Source organism: Candidozyma auris, chromosome 1 (assembly GCF_003013715.1).
Source record: "Candidozyma auris chromosome 1, complete sequence".
In the NCBI taxonomy this organism is placed as follows: Eukaryota; Fungi; Ascomycota; class Pichiomycetes; order Serinales; family Metschnikowiaceae; genus Candidozyma; species Candidozyma auris.
Window position 1 is genome coordinate 276564 of NC_072812.1, and position 14388 is coordinate 290951.

The 14388-nt window shown below is 44.4% G+C and overlaps 7 protein-coding genes across 7 annotated transcripts; 4 read left to right on the forward strand and 3 right to left on the reverse strand. All coding sequences in view use genetic code 12, as the record gives it.

The window, feature by feature from the left end:
• Positions 1-26: 26 nt before the first annotated feature.
• DPB2 (DNA polymerase epsilon noncatalytic subunit) lies at positions 27-2018 on the forward strand (the record flags this gene model as incomplete). The annotated part of the gene is made up of 1 exon (XM_029034352.2): positions 27-2018. One exon carries the CDS (start codon positions 27-29, stop codon positions 2016-2018), a length of 1992 nt encoding a protein of 663 aa, XP_028889594.2.
• A 93-nt stretch (positions 2019-2111) lies between these two features.
• Positions 2112-3080, forward strand: BET2 (Rab geranylgeranyltransferase BET2; the record flags this gene model as incomplete). Its single annotated transcript, XM_029034353.2, has 1 exon — positions 2112-3080. One exon carries the CDS (start codon positions 2112-2114, stop codon positions 3078-3080), a length of 969 nt encoding a protein of 322 aa, XP_028889595.2.
• Positions 3081-3145: 65 nt separating this feature from the next.
• Positions 3146-5296, reverse strand: CJI96_0000134 (alpha-mannosyltransferase; the record flags this gene model as incomplete). The annotated part of the gene is made up of 1 exon (XM_029034354.2): positions 3146-5296. One exon carries the CDS (start codon positions 5294-5296, stop codon positions 3146-3148), a length of 2151 nt encoding a protein of 716 aa, XP_028889596.2.
• Positions 5297-6917: 1621 nt separating this feature from the next.
• CJI96_0000135 (methylthioribulose 1-phosphate dehydratase MDE1) lies at positions 6918-7670 on the forward strand (the record flags this gene model as incomplete). Its single annotated transcript, XM_029034355.1, has 1 exon — positions 6918-7670. One exon carries the CDS (start codon positions 6918-6920, stop codon positions 7668-7670), a length of 753 nt encoding a protein of 250 aa, XP_028889597.1.
• A 64-nt stretch (positions 7671-7734) lies between these two features.
• CJI96_0000136 (U4/U6-U5 snRNP complex subunit LSM8) lies at positions 7735-8074 on the reverse strand (the record flags this gene model as incomplete). The annotated part of the gene is made up of 2 exons (XM_029034356.1): positions 7735-7994; positions 8047-8074. The coding sequence occupies 2 exons, from the start codon at positions 8072-8074 to the stop codon at positions 7735-7737; spliced, it is 288 nt and encodes a 95-aa protein (XP_028889598.1).
• A 1204-nt stretch (positions 8075-9278) lies between these two features.
• CJI96_0000137 (amino acid permease) lies at positions 9279-11006 on the forward strand (the record flags this gene model as incomplete). The annotated part of the gene is made up of 1 exon (XM_029034357.2): positions 9279-11006. The coding sequence occupies one exon, from the start codon at positions 9279-9281 to the stop codon at positions 11004-11006; it is 1728 nt and encodes a 575-aa protein (XP_028889599.2).
• Positions 11007-11196: 190 nt separating this feature from the next.
• CJI96_0000138 (amino acid permease) lies at positions 11197-12957 on the reverse strand (the record flags this gene model as incomplete). The annotated part of the gene is made up of 1 exon (XM_029034358.2): positions 11197-12957. One exon carries the CDS (start codon positions 12955-12957, stop codon positions 11197-11199), a length of 1761 nt encoding a protein of 586 aa, XP_028889600.1.
• Between the last annotated feature and the right edge of the window lie 1431 nt (positions 12958-14388).

A 14388-nucleotide genomic window follows, 5' to 3' on the forward strand; every position in this document is an offset into this window, starting at 1 on the left:
TTTATAGAACGCATCATATAATAATAATGTCCGGCCCAGCGTCTCTTCCAGTCAAATTGACGCCTGCCAATATAAGACCCATAGCATATCGAATCTTGTCAAAAAAACATGGTCTCAATATTCAAACAGATGCCCTCAGTGTTCTTACAGACGTGATCGGTCTTCGCTTCGGTGCCGAATGGAAGGGCCCAAGAACCCAGCACTTTATTGAAGAAATTGCAAAAGCATGGAAGCTTCAAGATAGAGGAATCTTTATCGATGGACCAAATCTAGAGCAAGTTGTGAACGAGTTAAGCAAGGACAAGAGCCTCGGCAAGGAGGGCCCTCAGAAGGCTCTGCGTTCTGATACTCTAATGGATATCGACTCAGAATCTCATGAGAACAACGGCGAGGTTCTCATCAAGTGGACCGACTACTTTGCCTTCATAACACCTGATAACCAGCCAAATTTTGTATTTGACAGGGTCAGGAAACAGTTCAATTCTAAGCCTGCTGTGGGCTCCAAGTTGAATAGCACGCTCCAGGCATCCATAGACTATTTTAACTCAAGATACCACCTTATCGTTGATCGTCTTTCAAGGCATGAAAACTTTCAAAAGCAGTCTTTCTCAAGTCTAGCTGCTGTCAATAGCACCTTGAACAGAGACGAATTGAAGTATGAGATCACTCTCATAAAGAATGTGTTGGGTCGTGATGGTGGAAAGTTCATCTTGTTTGGTCTTCTATCTACAAACATAAACGGTAATTACATCCTTGAAGATGCTACAGATCACATTGAGCTTGATTTCATGCACACTCTACCCACGGAAGGCTCATTCTATACAACAGGAATGTTTCTCATTGTAGAGGGTATTTATTCCGCTTCTGGAGGATCTATGAATAATGACGCTAATGTCATAAGTGGTCGTTTTCACGTGTCTAATATAAGTCACCCTCCTGCTGAAAGACGAGATGTTGGTCTCAAGACCTATGGTTACTTAGACTTCATGGGAATCCATGGTCAGGTATCTTCTACCTTGAGTGGAGGCGGGAAACTTGATAAACCTCTTAGAAAGAAACTAAGTGCATTAGAAAAAGCACTAGGAAATCACAAACTAATATACCTCGGAGCAAATTGCTTCCTTGATGATAGAAAAATCATGACCGGATTAAAAAAGTTCTTCGGACAGCTAGAAAACAGCCTCATCGAACAACAAGGTACTGAGGATCAAGACTCTCCCTTGGCTATCGTCATGACGGGATCTTTCTGTTCCACGCCGCTTACGGCAGTAAATGGATCAAACACTCAAGTGTCGAACTCAGAAAACTACAAGAGCAATTTCGACGAGTTAGCGGCTCTTTTAACGAACTTTCCAGTTGTCATCAAGACCTGTAAGTTAGTCTTGATGCCGGGGCCCAACGATCCGTGGCAATCGTCATACTCACTAGGCAGGGAAAGCTTAACTAACTTGCCTCAGAAGCCCATTCCAAAGGTTTTTTTGACTCGTTTGGAGCGTCTCCTTCCGAAAGGAAACCTTATTTACGGAGGAAACCCTATGCGGATAAATTATATCTCTCAAGAAATTGTGCTTTACAGAGACGACCTCATGAATAAACTCAAGAGAAATGACATATTGTTTCAAGAGCAGCTTGACGCGATGGCTGAGGCAGATAAAGAGAACCAAGAGGAGGGCTTGAATGTCAAAGATATGGTGGGAAATCAAACAGGCTTCTTAAGTCCGAAGATTAGACAAGCCCGTCAATTGGTCAAAACTATTCTTGATCAAGGAAACTTGCAGCCTTTTTTGAAAGATTTGAAAGTAATTGATCCAAATTACCATCACGTCCTACGTATTGAACCTTTACCCACGTCACTAGTGCTTTTTGATTCACGGTTTGAATCCTTCGAGGTGACATACAATGGGTGCAAGGTTGCAAATATCGGTAATTTGATCAGCAACAAGAACACAAAAAAATTGAATTTTGCTGAGTATTATCCAAGCAATAAGAGTTACATATTCAGGGAACAATATTTCTAGGCGCTGCTTTGGTGCTCACAATGCGGGATCTTTGCATAGAGTGCGACTTTCTATCAATGCTTTAGCCTGCGCACCAACTCACACTTCTATCCAATGTCACCGCTCCCTTTTCAACGGGGGAAGCATATCAAATATATCCAAGATCTCGACTCAAAGGCCACTAAGCAAACGTATGAGTATTGGCTTCTGGAACATCTTCGCCTCAATGGCTTGTACTGGGGTATCATGGCTTTGGATACGATGAACGCGTTAGATGCCTTGCCCCAAGATGAAGTGCTCCAATTTGTTGTAGGCTGTTACGACAAAGAGAAAGGAGGGTTTGCTCCATTTCCAGGCCATGACGCTCATATGCTTACGACTCTATCTGGTTTGCAGATCTTATTTATATATCGTCGCCTTGACTTGATTGAGGGAGAGAAGAGAGATAAGATCATCGACTTCGTCATGCAACAACGCTGCGCTGATGGCTCTTTTAAAGGTGATGCTTTTGGTGAAATAGATACAAGATTTGTATTCGCTGCCGTTTACATTCTTAAGATGTTGGGCAGACTAACACACGAAGTTGCAGAGGGAGCTACAGAATTTATCATGCGTTGCCGAAACTTCGATGGAGGTTTTGGACTACTACCAGGATCTGAATCACACGCTGCACAAGTATACACGAGTCTTGGAACATTAGCTATTTGCAAGAATTTGGATAGAATTGACAGCAAGACACCCAGCTGGCTCAGTGAAAGACAGGTTTTGCCATCGGGTGGTTTTAATGGAAGACCGGAGAAGCTTCCTGATGCCTGCTACAGCTGGTGGGTTCTACTGTCACTCGAAATGTTGCAAAAATCACATTGGATTAATTTTGAGCTTCTTGAGAAATTCATATTAGAATGTCAAGATCTCGACGATGGTGGATTTGGCGATAGACCCGATAATCAAACTGACGTTTATCACACCTGTTTTGCCATTTGTGGCTTGAGTTTGATGTACAGTGATAAGTATGGATTGAAACCGGTGGATCCAGTGTATTGTATGCCCACAGAAATTACAAAATTATTACCGGATAATTAATAATCAGGTTTCTATATGGTACACAATACAAAAAGAGGAAAATGCTATATGCCTAAAATGCTAGCTTATGCAGCTACCATCAACCCTGTATCCATCATCCAAATGTCACCGATTTTGTCAATTTCTTCGATTTGCTTATCCGTAAACTTGATGATTCTGCCCTCTATAACATTGCTCTTGGTCTCGCCATCTTCCTTATAGTAGCCGCCAAGGGATGAGTAGGCACACCAAAGATAGTTTTTACAATAGTTCATCATGTGCCAAGCAGCCTCAGGCTCATGTTCAACGTTTACCGCTTTCTTACGGTTTCTATCAAACGGAGGAATGATGGCATGGGTAATCCTCATCTTTGATCTGAAAAATGTCTCAAATGCCTCGAGTGTCTTTAGATGACTGAAACGCTTCTTGCTCTCAAACTCGTCCTTTAGATTGGCGCCTTTGTCAACGTTACCACAAAATCGGAATCCAGAGTTGAACCAGACAAGCGTCTGATTGTCTGTGTCACTGATGTGGCTTGGATGACAGGAGCAGAGTTCCTTAGATCGGAAGCTTTTGACTTGGTTCACGTCCTTATGACGCTCTGTCTCTGGAGTGATCTCACCAACTGCAGCAGCAAAGTTGTCGTCAAACTCATAGTTTTCATCGCCCGCAAGCACGAGAGAAAGCCAAAATAATTCCTTGTCACCATAAAGACGCGCAGTGATTGGGTGATAGAAATTCAAGACTGACATCATAAACGGCTGAATGAAATGCTTCTTCCTGTTTATGACAACGAGGCCACTCTCCATGTAGTTCTCAAAACCAAGAAAAAACTCGTTATTCAAGGTTTTGTTCTGAATTTGATTGATGTTGAACACGACAGCGTCATCGAGCGACGGCATTAGCTTGTGAAACAACACAGAGTTCTCTCTTTCCCGAAAATTAAATGTAGAGCGATCCTTGTAAAACATCGTTCCCGAATTGATGTACTTTTGGAGCGTGAATAAATAATCTGGCGACTGCAAAAGAATTGTGTCCGCGTCCAAGAAAATCATCTCCGCAAATGAGTTAAACAAAGTCGCCAAAATCTTGTTGGCAAAGCCATTGAACCTATTCAAAAACTCTGGTTCAACTGCTGGGCTTGCATCCACGAACCAAACATCCTGTGTTGGGTACCTCTCGAACTTGATTTTTGCAGCTTTCACAATATGCTGTCTGGACAAGTCACTAAGGTTGGAGTGATAAACAATTTGGATAGGATACTTATTTCCCAAGTAACGAAGCACCTTTATAAGACGAATTGCATCGTCGACTTGGTCATTGTTGAAAGTCATCACAATGCCTTTACCATTAAGTCTTTTTTTGAACTCATTGAGAAAACACCCACGACTTTCATGGATTCTATAATCATTCCCAGGGAAGTAAGACTTTTCGCCGTTGGCACGAGTAAAGGTTGGATACTGCATCGTCAACCATGGAAACACTTTTGTCTCAACCTGGGAACACAGAAGCTTATTACGGTAAACAGAGCCATCCACCACTTCGTCTGGGTCTGCCAAGTAATCGACGTTGTGTTTCAAGAAATAGCGCTGTCTCTTGACATATGCTGTGTCATTACGCAGTATGGTTGCATCCTGTGACTGAATGTAGCACTTATCAAAGATTCTGACATGGGCCAAAAAGTCATGCAATATCTGTTCGGAGCTCTCCACCTCCTTCCAGAGTTTATTGTACTGGATACGCATGTCACTCTCTGTTGGAGGGTCAGGAGGGTCTCTTCCATCTGATTCGGCGGCTTTGACGTCCTTATTGTGCTCATCCATCTTCGACTTTTCGAACGACTCGAACAGCTGAAACGCCGTCTTGTCGTAGGAGATCTGCTCGTGAGGGTTGATCAACCAGTCAGGATTGCTCTTCTCCAAGTGATTGAAGTAAATCAGACAGCGATCGTCGAACAGGTGCTTCTTCAAGAAGTCGTACATGCTGATGGAGTTGAGCACCTCGTCATAGGCAGATGATCTGGTGGTGATGTGGGACATGGTGGGATGCCTTTTGTGATACATGGAAAACACCTTGAAGAGCTCCTTGTGGGTGAGAGATTCCTTGCTTGTCGAGGGAATGTAGCCAGTGTCATGGGGCCTGATTGAAAACCACCACACACTCATGCACAAGAGCCAGGCAAGCACAAGGTATTTCCAGTAATAGGACCTGGCGTACAAGAGTCGCTGGATGGACATGCTAGCATATGAGGGAATGTATGGGCAATGGGGACTTGGATTTGGATATGGACAGTATGACTAGGATGCCTCGACCTAATTGAGGTGAAGAGATGAACAGGAATCAGGCAAAGGTTGCGAGATGAAGAAGATGAAGAAAAACGCCCTGTGACGAAGTAGTGAGGTGGAGGTTTAGGAAAATGCCAGGCTCGGGAGCAAGATCGTCAGGAGGCAAGAAGGACGAAAGTATAATAATAAAAAAATCGCAGACTATCTTTGACGCAGCCCAGGTACGGGAGAACATTACCGGTGCGATAGTGCTTCGTTGGGCGCGATCAGCAAAAGAAAACAGCCAAGCACACAAAACAAAGGAAGCAATGAAGAGAACTTCCAGCACAGGAAGCAAGAAAATAGATTTCAGATACAGGGGCCAAGGAGAATGACCCCTTGTGGGATATCTTGCCAACTTCTTGAAAAAACCGGCCAATCCTTTCAGTATACCTTTAGACCACTTATTGGTTCGGATTAATACTTATCTGAGTTTGCATATCCATTCTTAGCAAATGCCGTCGCAGGCAACAATGACGCCAGCGAACGGCTCCTCAGGGGGGTGGGTACTCGCGAGGGTAGGAGATGAGCGATTGTAAGCCTCCCGCGCAGCAGTTGGCTGGTTCCCCTACTCAGTCTGTCTGAATTCTCTCAAGTCTTCACTATCGGTCGTTCATACTTTATTTTGGCCTGTTCAAAGTTAAAGATGCAAGGGGCGGCGGGGTCTTGACTGAAGTGGTCCATGGTTGCGATATGCTTGTTACAGCGTATTGGGTGCGCATAGGAGAAAACGCCTACATTATCCCTTTTGCCAGACGGGGCGTCACTGAATGTAGGAAGAGGCATTGGGGACAGCGATCAAATGGGCAGTGGACCAGCCCAATTCAGATAAAATTTACGACCCTGAGATGCAAATTTGCGGTCGTCTTCAAACCGTTTTGTGAGACACCAGTGTGCTTATGATTGTATAAAGCTGTGCGTAGGGGGGAGGGAGGGGCGTTCTTCTCTGGTCTTGTTGTCGTGAATGCATCAGCACCATGCTTTTAAAAATTGAATCTTGAGTTGGCAGAATACACGGCAATCAGTGATACCAGCTTTTCCCTTGTTCGTTGTTCTCTCGTAACTGAGGCTTATTTTGCAACCATTGTAGTTCAACAATGTCCGCATTGTCATGACGAGTAACACGTAGATACCGGCTTCGGCGTCACAATTGGTGATGATCTGAGAAGAGACCAGAAAAAAAAAGACGAAGAGCTGTATTAGAAACCTGAGATACTTTCAGGGGTTGTTCTTGCTTGTTTGGTTTTACGGTTTTACCATAATCGACTTGCAGGCGATAGCGAGAATGAGAGCATTGCGGCCAATGATGTTATTGAAGCGACTAAACAAATTGAATTCACGTAACTACGCTTTCAACTCTGCATGTTGACAGTTTTGAGAATCCAGCAGTTGTTTATCGGAATAAGCTTGGGTTTGTGGTAAAGCACAGCGAAATATCCCACGTGCTAGGATGCACGTGCCATGAGTTGACCAAACTGAGGCTCTTTGGGATAGTTATTAGATCGGAGACATTGGAGCAAAATCTTCAACGCCAATGTCCGAGTACTTCAACGACTCTCCACAGCATCCTGCAAAACTTATTTGCGAGTTGTGTCGTTTGTTCTACGACAACAACTGGGTTACCGGCACGGGAGGTGGTATCTCCATTAGAGATGTCGATGGACCAAACCCAAATATTGTATACATCGCTCCCTCAGGTATCCAGAAAGAGCGATTGAAGCCAAAGGAGATGTTTGTGGCTGAATTGCCTGGAAAGATCTTGCATACGCCGAACGACGAGTGCAACGGTCAACCATTGTCGGAAGATTTGGCGAAGGGCTTCCGCTACAAGCCATCAGCTTGTACGCCCCTTTTCTTAAGTTGCTACAACATGAGAGATGCTGGTGCTTGTATCCATACGCACTCGCAAAACGCTGTGATGGCCACTCTCATTTTCGAGGATAAGGTTGAGTTCAGTATGAGCCATATTGAACAAATCAAAGCTCTCCCCCAACTAGCGGCAAACCCTGAGACAGGTAAGATTGAGAAGGTTGGCAGCATGCAATACTATGATACAATGGTTCTTCCCATTATTGAGAATACACCACACGAGGAGGATTTGACCGACACTTTGCAGAAAGCCATCAGGGACTATCCACAAGCCACTGCAGTTTTGGTGCGTCGCCATGGTATATATGTGTGGGGTGAGAACGTTTGGAAGGCCAAGGTGTATAACGAGGCAATCGACTATTTGCTTGAGTTGGCGATTAAAATGCACCAATTTGGCATCCCGCTAGTCAAAAAATAGCTTTTATAGACAATGATAGATAGGATATGACAGGAAAATGAAAAACTCGAGATTATTGGACCGGTCAAAGTGGATTTCTTGTATTTTTTAGGTCGTCGCCTTTGACACTATTCCAGTTGATGTCTACCGACTCGTCGATTTCACCCACACAAACAACGCTACCGCCTCGTAGAAGGTAGACGCCCAATTGAAGTTCGTCATTTTCATCGTCTGGATAAATGACGCGTTCAATTGTCTGCGATATCACAAGATTGGTGGAATGGTCGAAGCTTTCTAGCTTGCCCTCGAAAAGACGGGCATCTGTAGTGATAATGCGAACTTTCTCTAGACTGTTAGTGAATTGTTAAGGTGCCAATTGTAAGGAACGTGTACATACTTCCTAGGAAATCTTTTAGGGATGACATTGTACGGGGTGGTTGAGATGTTGATACACTAAGAAAATGCCTACAGCTACAGTGCGCACGTGACTGAGAGGCCACTAGTAGGCACCTCAGAACGACGTCTCTGCAAAAAAAAATGGACTCACATCGAAACGTGATTTGAACTAAGTGTGAATGTAGACCGAAAATTTGGCATGTGAGTGACAGGATAAGTGATCCACAGTGGAACGTCTATTGACGATCGCTCGACTAAGGTAGTATCGCGAAATTATCTTGAAGTAGAGTGAGTACTTATTTCCAAAGCGCCAATATACCGTTGGAAATAGACGATGTTGACATATCAATCGAAATTTCCATTATAAAAGGACAAGAAGATCACTGAATCTGTGACAACATAAATACCACAAATTTGCATAAATAGATTATATATAGTGCAGACTTGTAGAGTTCGTTACACCGAGTAGCTACGACTCTAACTACGCTCCCAATAAAGCGTGCTATAATAGAAACACTGTCTCGGCATCGTTCGACCATAAGAGTCCCTTGTTGCCATAAACATAGGTGTAACTCCTATATATTAATTTGCTTCATGGAATGTATATTCTTTATAATGAATGGCTGCAAAATAGCCGAGATTTTCTAAAAAACCAGCTTAAAAAACGTTGCTCAGTTCAATGGCCACAAAAGTGATAATTATGGCCCATTAGACAAGGTTACCTCTACTACCCTTGGACACCTTGCACAAGGCTCGTCTCACTGATTGCCAGCTTCCGTTAACGACTTCAGTCTTCTACGCTTTACTCAACTTGGGCTCTTCAACCTGGCCTCGGAATAACCAGTGTGTCCGTGAACGGCAGCAACACGCGATACACGTGACCATTCTTAGACGTTCTCTTGCGTCGCCCTTACAAAATCGCACCTGCCTCTACGTTTTTCCGAGAATCGCACGTTTCTTTTTCGCTTTCTGTTTCCACATCCGCGGCGACCACTGGCACTGTCAAGCAGTGAGTCACAAAAACTCGTTTTATAGCGATTTTCGCCCCATTTATATGACCAAATCTCACCTCATTTGCCTCAAATGCATCGCACCTTCGGTGCGATCTCGCTGCAGAGTGGATGCAAAATTCTTGACTAACTGTAGCTGAAGTCTTTGCATGCTAAACTTATAAAAGATTTTCGTCAACCTCTTTCTTCTTCTTCTTCTGTACAATTTCACCATTTTTAATACATGACTCTTTCAAACAAGGAGTCTGGCGATTCAGCTAGCACTTATGCATATGAGGCACAGGAGACCTCTTCGAGATGGCGGTCCTTCAAGGATTCCTTCAAGGCTGCTGACACCGTCACCGCCGATGATTTTTCAGACAACGAATTGGACGTTGTGCAAAGAGCAAACCAGAACGCTAAGAACTCTCAGCTCTCCAGAAGATTAAAGAATAGACACCTACAAATGATAGCCATTGGTGGATCCATTGGCACCGGTTTGTTCGTCGGGTCTGGGTCCGCTTTGGCCACAGGTGGTCCAGGCGGTATAGTATTGGCTTGGGTGATCACTGCTACTTCTATCTACACCACGATGCAAGGTTTAGGTGAGCTCAGTACCGCATTTCCGATCAGTGGAGGCTTCAACATATACGCTACAAGGTTTCTTGAGCCTGCAATAGGCTTCGCAGTAGGTTGGAATTACTTCATGCAATTCTTTGTCTTGCTTCCGTTGGAATTGGTGGCTGCTTCCATCTCCATTAAGTACTGGAACTCCGAGCTAAACCCTGATATATTTGTTGCCATTTTCTGGGTCGTGGTATTCCTTATCACGATGATGGGTGTTCGCTGGTATGGAGAAGCCGAGTTTATTTTCTGCTTGATCAAGGTTGTTACCGTCATTGGATTCATCATTTTGGGAGTTGTGCTTATTTGTGGCGGTGGGCCTACCAAGGACTTTGTTGGTGGAAGATACTGGAGGCATCCAGGTGCCTTCGCTCACGGCTTCAAAGGTGTCTGTTCCGTGTTCGTCACTGCCGCATTCTCCTTCGGTGGAACTGAAATGATCAGTTTGGGAGCTGCTGAGGCCGCCAATCCAAGTAAGGCTATCCCGCAGGCTATCAAGCAGGTTTTTTACAGAATCATTATTTTTTACTTCGGGACCATTATCGTTATCGCTACCCTCGTTCCATACAACGATCATCGACTTTTGAATGCTGAATCTAGTGTTGATGCAACAGCTTCTCCATTTGTCATAGCTATCGTCAACGGAGGCATCAAAGGGTTGCCTTCTGTGATTAATGCAGTCATTTTGATTGCTGTGTTGTCTGTTGGTAATGCATCCGTTTACGCATGCTCTCGTTCGCTTAATTCGCTCGCCGAACAAGGCATGGCTCCGAAGTGGACTGGATATGTTGACAGAGCCGGTCGTCCTCTCGTTGCAATCATCGTAACTAACATTTTCGGACTTTTCGCTTTCATTGCTGCTTCCGACAAACAGACGGAGGCTTTTAACTGGTTGCTTGCTTTGAGTGGTCTTTCCTCCATCTTCACTTGGATGTCCATCAATATGGCCCATATTCGTTTCAGATACGCCATGAAGGCACAAGGCAGATCCTTGGACGAATTGGCCTTTAAGTCTTCCATTGGAGAGCTTGGATCGTGGTACGGATTTCTCATCAACTTTCTTGTGCTTATTGCTCAGTTCTGGTTGTCCTTATTTCCCATTGGGGCTGCTCCGAATGCCTCCGATTTCTTCCAAGGCTACTTGGGTTTTCCGGTCGTTCTCATCAGTTGGATCGGGTACAAGATTTATTCAAAGAACATGAGAATGTACATTCCTGCTGATGAGATTGACGTGGACTCTGGTCGCAGTGTTGTTGACACTGATCTAATCAAGCAAGAGGAAGAGGAAGAACAGGCCAGACGTGCCCAAATGCCGTGGTACAAATGGATCATTGGATTCATCTTTTAGGTTGAGCACCTTGTATATTATATCATAAAACTGGACACGACTTTCACGAACTTTATAGATCTACATAATCTGATCAATAATATCTTTTATTTTGAAGGTATTTTACAAGTCGGTTTGAGAACTGAATGGACGAAAACAATTAATTGAAAGCATCCCGGCTTTCAAAGGCGCTGAGGCATTTATAATTCGTCTAACAGAAAGTCTTATAGACTTTATAGTAGAAAGGTTTGCTGCGGATGTAAGCTTTCTCTTCGGCAATTTCCTGTTTTAAAAGATCCAAGTCCAACTCTCTTCTACCAGTGTCAATGTCGATCTCATTCACAGGAATCCACATTCTCCAGTTTTTCTTCCAAATTTTGTGGAATACGTAGAAAACAATAATAATTGGGAAGGATAAGTATGACTTAAAGAAGGACTCAGCTTCTGGCTTACCTCCGATAGGGAACAAAGCAATCCAGAATTGAGCGATGAGCACCAAGAAATTCAAGGTAATACCAAAAATGGAGCCCACAATTCCTGCCTGCGATGTGTAAGCCAATTCGTCAGTAGTTCTTCCTTGTGACTTCAATGCCCATCTGAATCTGAGATGACTTCCACAAATAGAGCCCCAGGTGAAAAGCGAGGACAAACCTGAGAGAGCCATCATCCAGTCGAAAGCTTCACCTTGTTTGTCAGATGCTGATATGAAGCAAAGAAGACCAAAAACACCCGCTAAGAGAATACCAAAGATTGGCCTACCTCTCTTGTCGATGTAGTTAAAAATTTTAGGAGCGAAACCAGCAGCAGCGAGAGCAGCCAATGTTCTAGAGGAGCCAAAGACTGAAGAGTTCGCAACAGACAAGACCGCAATCATGATAACAGCATTCATGACGGATGGCAATCCGCCAATACCAGCGTTTCGGATACCGATAACAAATGGTGAGTATCTGGCAGTACCATCAGACTTCTCGAGTTCTTCGTTGTTGTAAGGAACCATACAGCCAACAACGATCAAAGACACAAGGTAAAAAAGAGTGATTCTCCAAAACACTTGTTTGGTAGCCTTAGGAAGAGACTTTCTTGGGTTGGCAGTCTCCGCAGAAGCCAAACCAGCCAACTCGGTACCAGAAAAAGCAAAAGCTGCAGTAACGAAGACAGAGCAAAGACCTTTGAAGCCGTGATTGAAGGCGCCAGGATCATGCCAATATTTTCCACCAATGTATCCACCCTTTGGACCACCGCCACAAACAATCACGATACCAAGAATAATGAATCCAATAACAGCGATAACCTTGACAGCAGAGAAAACGAACTCAGCTTCACCGTAACCCTTCACACCAAAAAGGTTGATACCCATGATAAAAACGTAAAAAGCAACACAGTAAGCAGCAGAATTCGTTTTGTCATCCCAAAACTGGACTGTGATAGCAGCTGCAACTAATTCCAAGGGTAGAACAACTAACCATTGCATGGCATAGTTCCAAGCCATGGCAAAAGACCAAGAGGGATCGATGAAACGAGTATTGTAAGTGACGAAAGCACCGGACACAGGGAAAGTGACAGCCAACTCACCCAAAGCATGAACAGTACAGAAAATCATGCAACCGATCAAGAAGTAGGCAATCACCACAGATGCTGGACCACCGTTAGCCAAAACTTTACCAGAACCAATGAATAAACCAGTACCAATGGCACCACCAATAGCAATCATCTGCAAGTGTCTGTCCTTGAGAGATCTAGACAAGGGAGAGTTTGCAGTGATGATGGCCGTTTTTTCGATATCAGACAAGCCAGGGTCTAAGCCCAAATCCTTCTCATCAAATCTTCTGAAGCCATCCACGAAGCTCTCCCATCTGCCCATAGGCTCCTTGTGGTCCTGTTCATCGAAAGCATTGATGTACACGCCACCGTCCTTTTCGTCGGAAGACACTTGTTCTCTGGACGTAATGTAAACAAGTTCTTTCTCAGGCATTACGACAGTTACTAAGTTGCACTAAAAAAGCTACGTTTCCAGGGCTTTAGTGCCACCTTATATAATGGTTGCAAAATGTGGTGATAAGAGAGGGCACATGCGAGCCGGTACATTGGCGGCGATTGTTATCAATGAGCAGACATTTGGGGAAACATGTCTGTCTGCGCTATCTGGCAAAATGCCGCGTTCCGGCAGCGCCTACCAAATGATGGTGCCAGTACGAGGCGGCCAGGGACCCGGGCGACAATTGCAGCAAATGATGTAAAAGAGAAAACGGACAATAATTACCTTTGATATAATCCACCTTGCGCATTGTGGGGAAAACTACTGGACGAAATAAACTCAGAGGAAGGGGCAATCCTTTCTTTTTTTTTATTTTTTTCGTTTGTTAGCTCGGGGTGTGGCGTCCGTCACCGATACAATCCCTAGCATGAGCAGGAATCAAGCCAGATAACAAGGGAGAGTTTAGCCCCAGCGCGAAAGCGTCGGTGCGATTCTTCAGCGAGCAATTGGGCGGCAGAGGAGGCAGGCAGGCAGGCAAACGGCAGGACAAACGGCAGGGCGGCGAGTGCATCCTCAGTTGGAAACATAAGCCTGTTAGCCCCAATAACAGTAGAATTGAAGATCCAAAAGACTGCCCAGCAACTTGTGTTCTTCGCTGGCATTGATGAAAGGTTTGACAGCTTTCTTTTTTCTTATTTGCTGTGCCAAGTAGGGGTAGCCGAGGAGTTCGCTTGTGAGCAGGGGTGGGTGCGAAAACTTCCCCCCTCGCCGCGAACAAGAATTTGAGAACAAAAGGGCTTGTTCAAAGATGAAGGCAGGCTTGAGCGGAGGCGTTTGGCACGGCGTTTTTTATGTCTTGTGCTATATCGCTCCGAAAAGCACAATAACCTAGATCAGGCAAAATGTGGGTTTTCTGCCGGCGTCGTGCTTTCGACATCTTGAAGATCTGGACTGAAGCCTGAGGTAGATTTCATGCATGTGGTCAGGGAGCCTTATCTCTGGCGAGCGGCACAAAGATTGGGCGAAAAGTCAAGCAGCAGAAGCCATTTTTACATTCGCCACTTTAGATAGTCAATATCGTTCGATCTGTAGCTTTGCTCTATGAGACATTACTTTTCTTAAGATGCATGATTATCCGTCTGCCTCGGTGTTAGAAGCTCTTTTTCGTACCTCTAAGCTCGCTCGCTTATCTCTGCCCGGGATGGCTTTTCGCAACTACTAGCGCGATACTAGTAAAACGCTATGTCTAGGATACCTATTGTGTTACAACACTAGCAAAAGGTCAATATTCCAATCTCCGCTGTGGTCCTCGGACCTGGCTACCATCAAGAGAGGCCCAATGTGGGGATTTTTGGAGTGAGTTTAAGGTTTCTGTTTATCGCATACTTCCGTGAATGAGACTTTCTTTTTGCTGATTTACCATCTCTA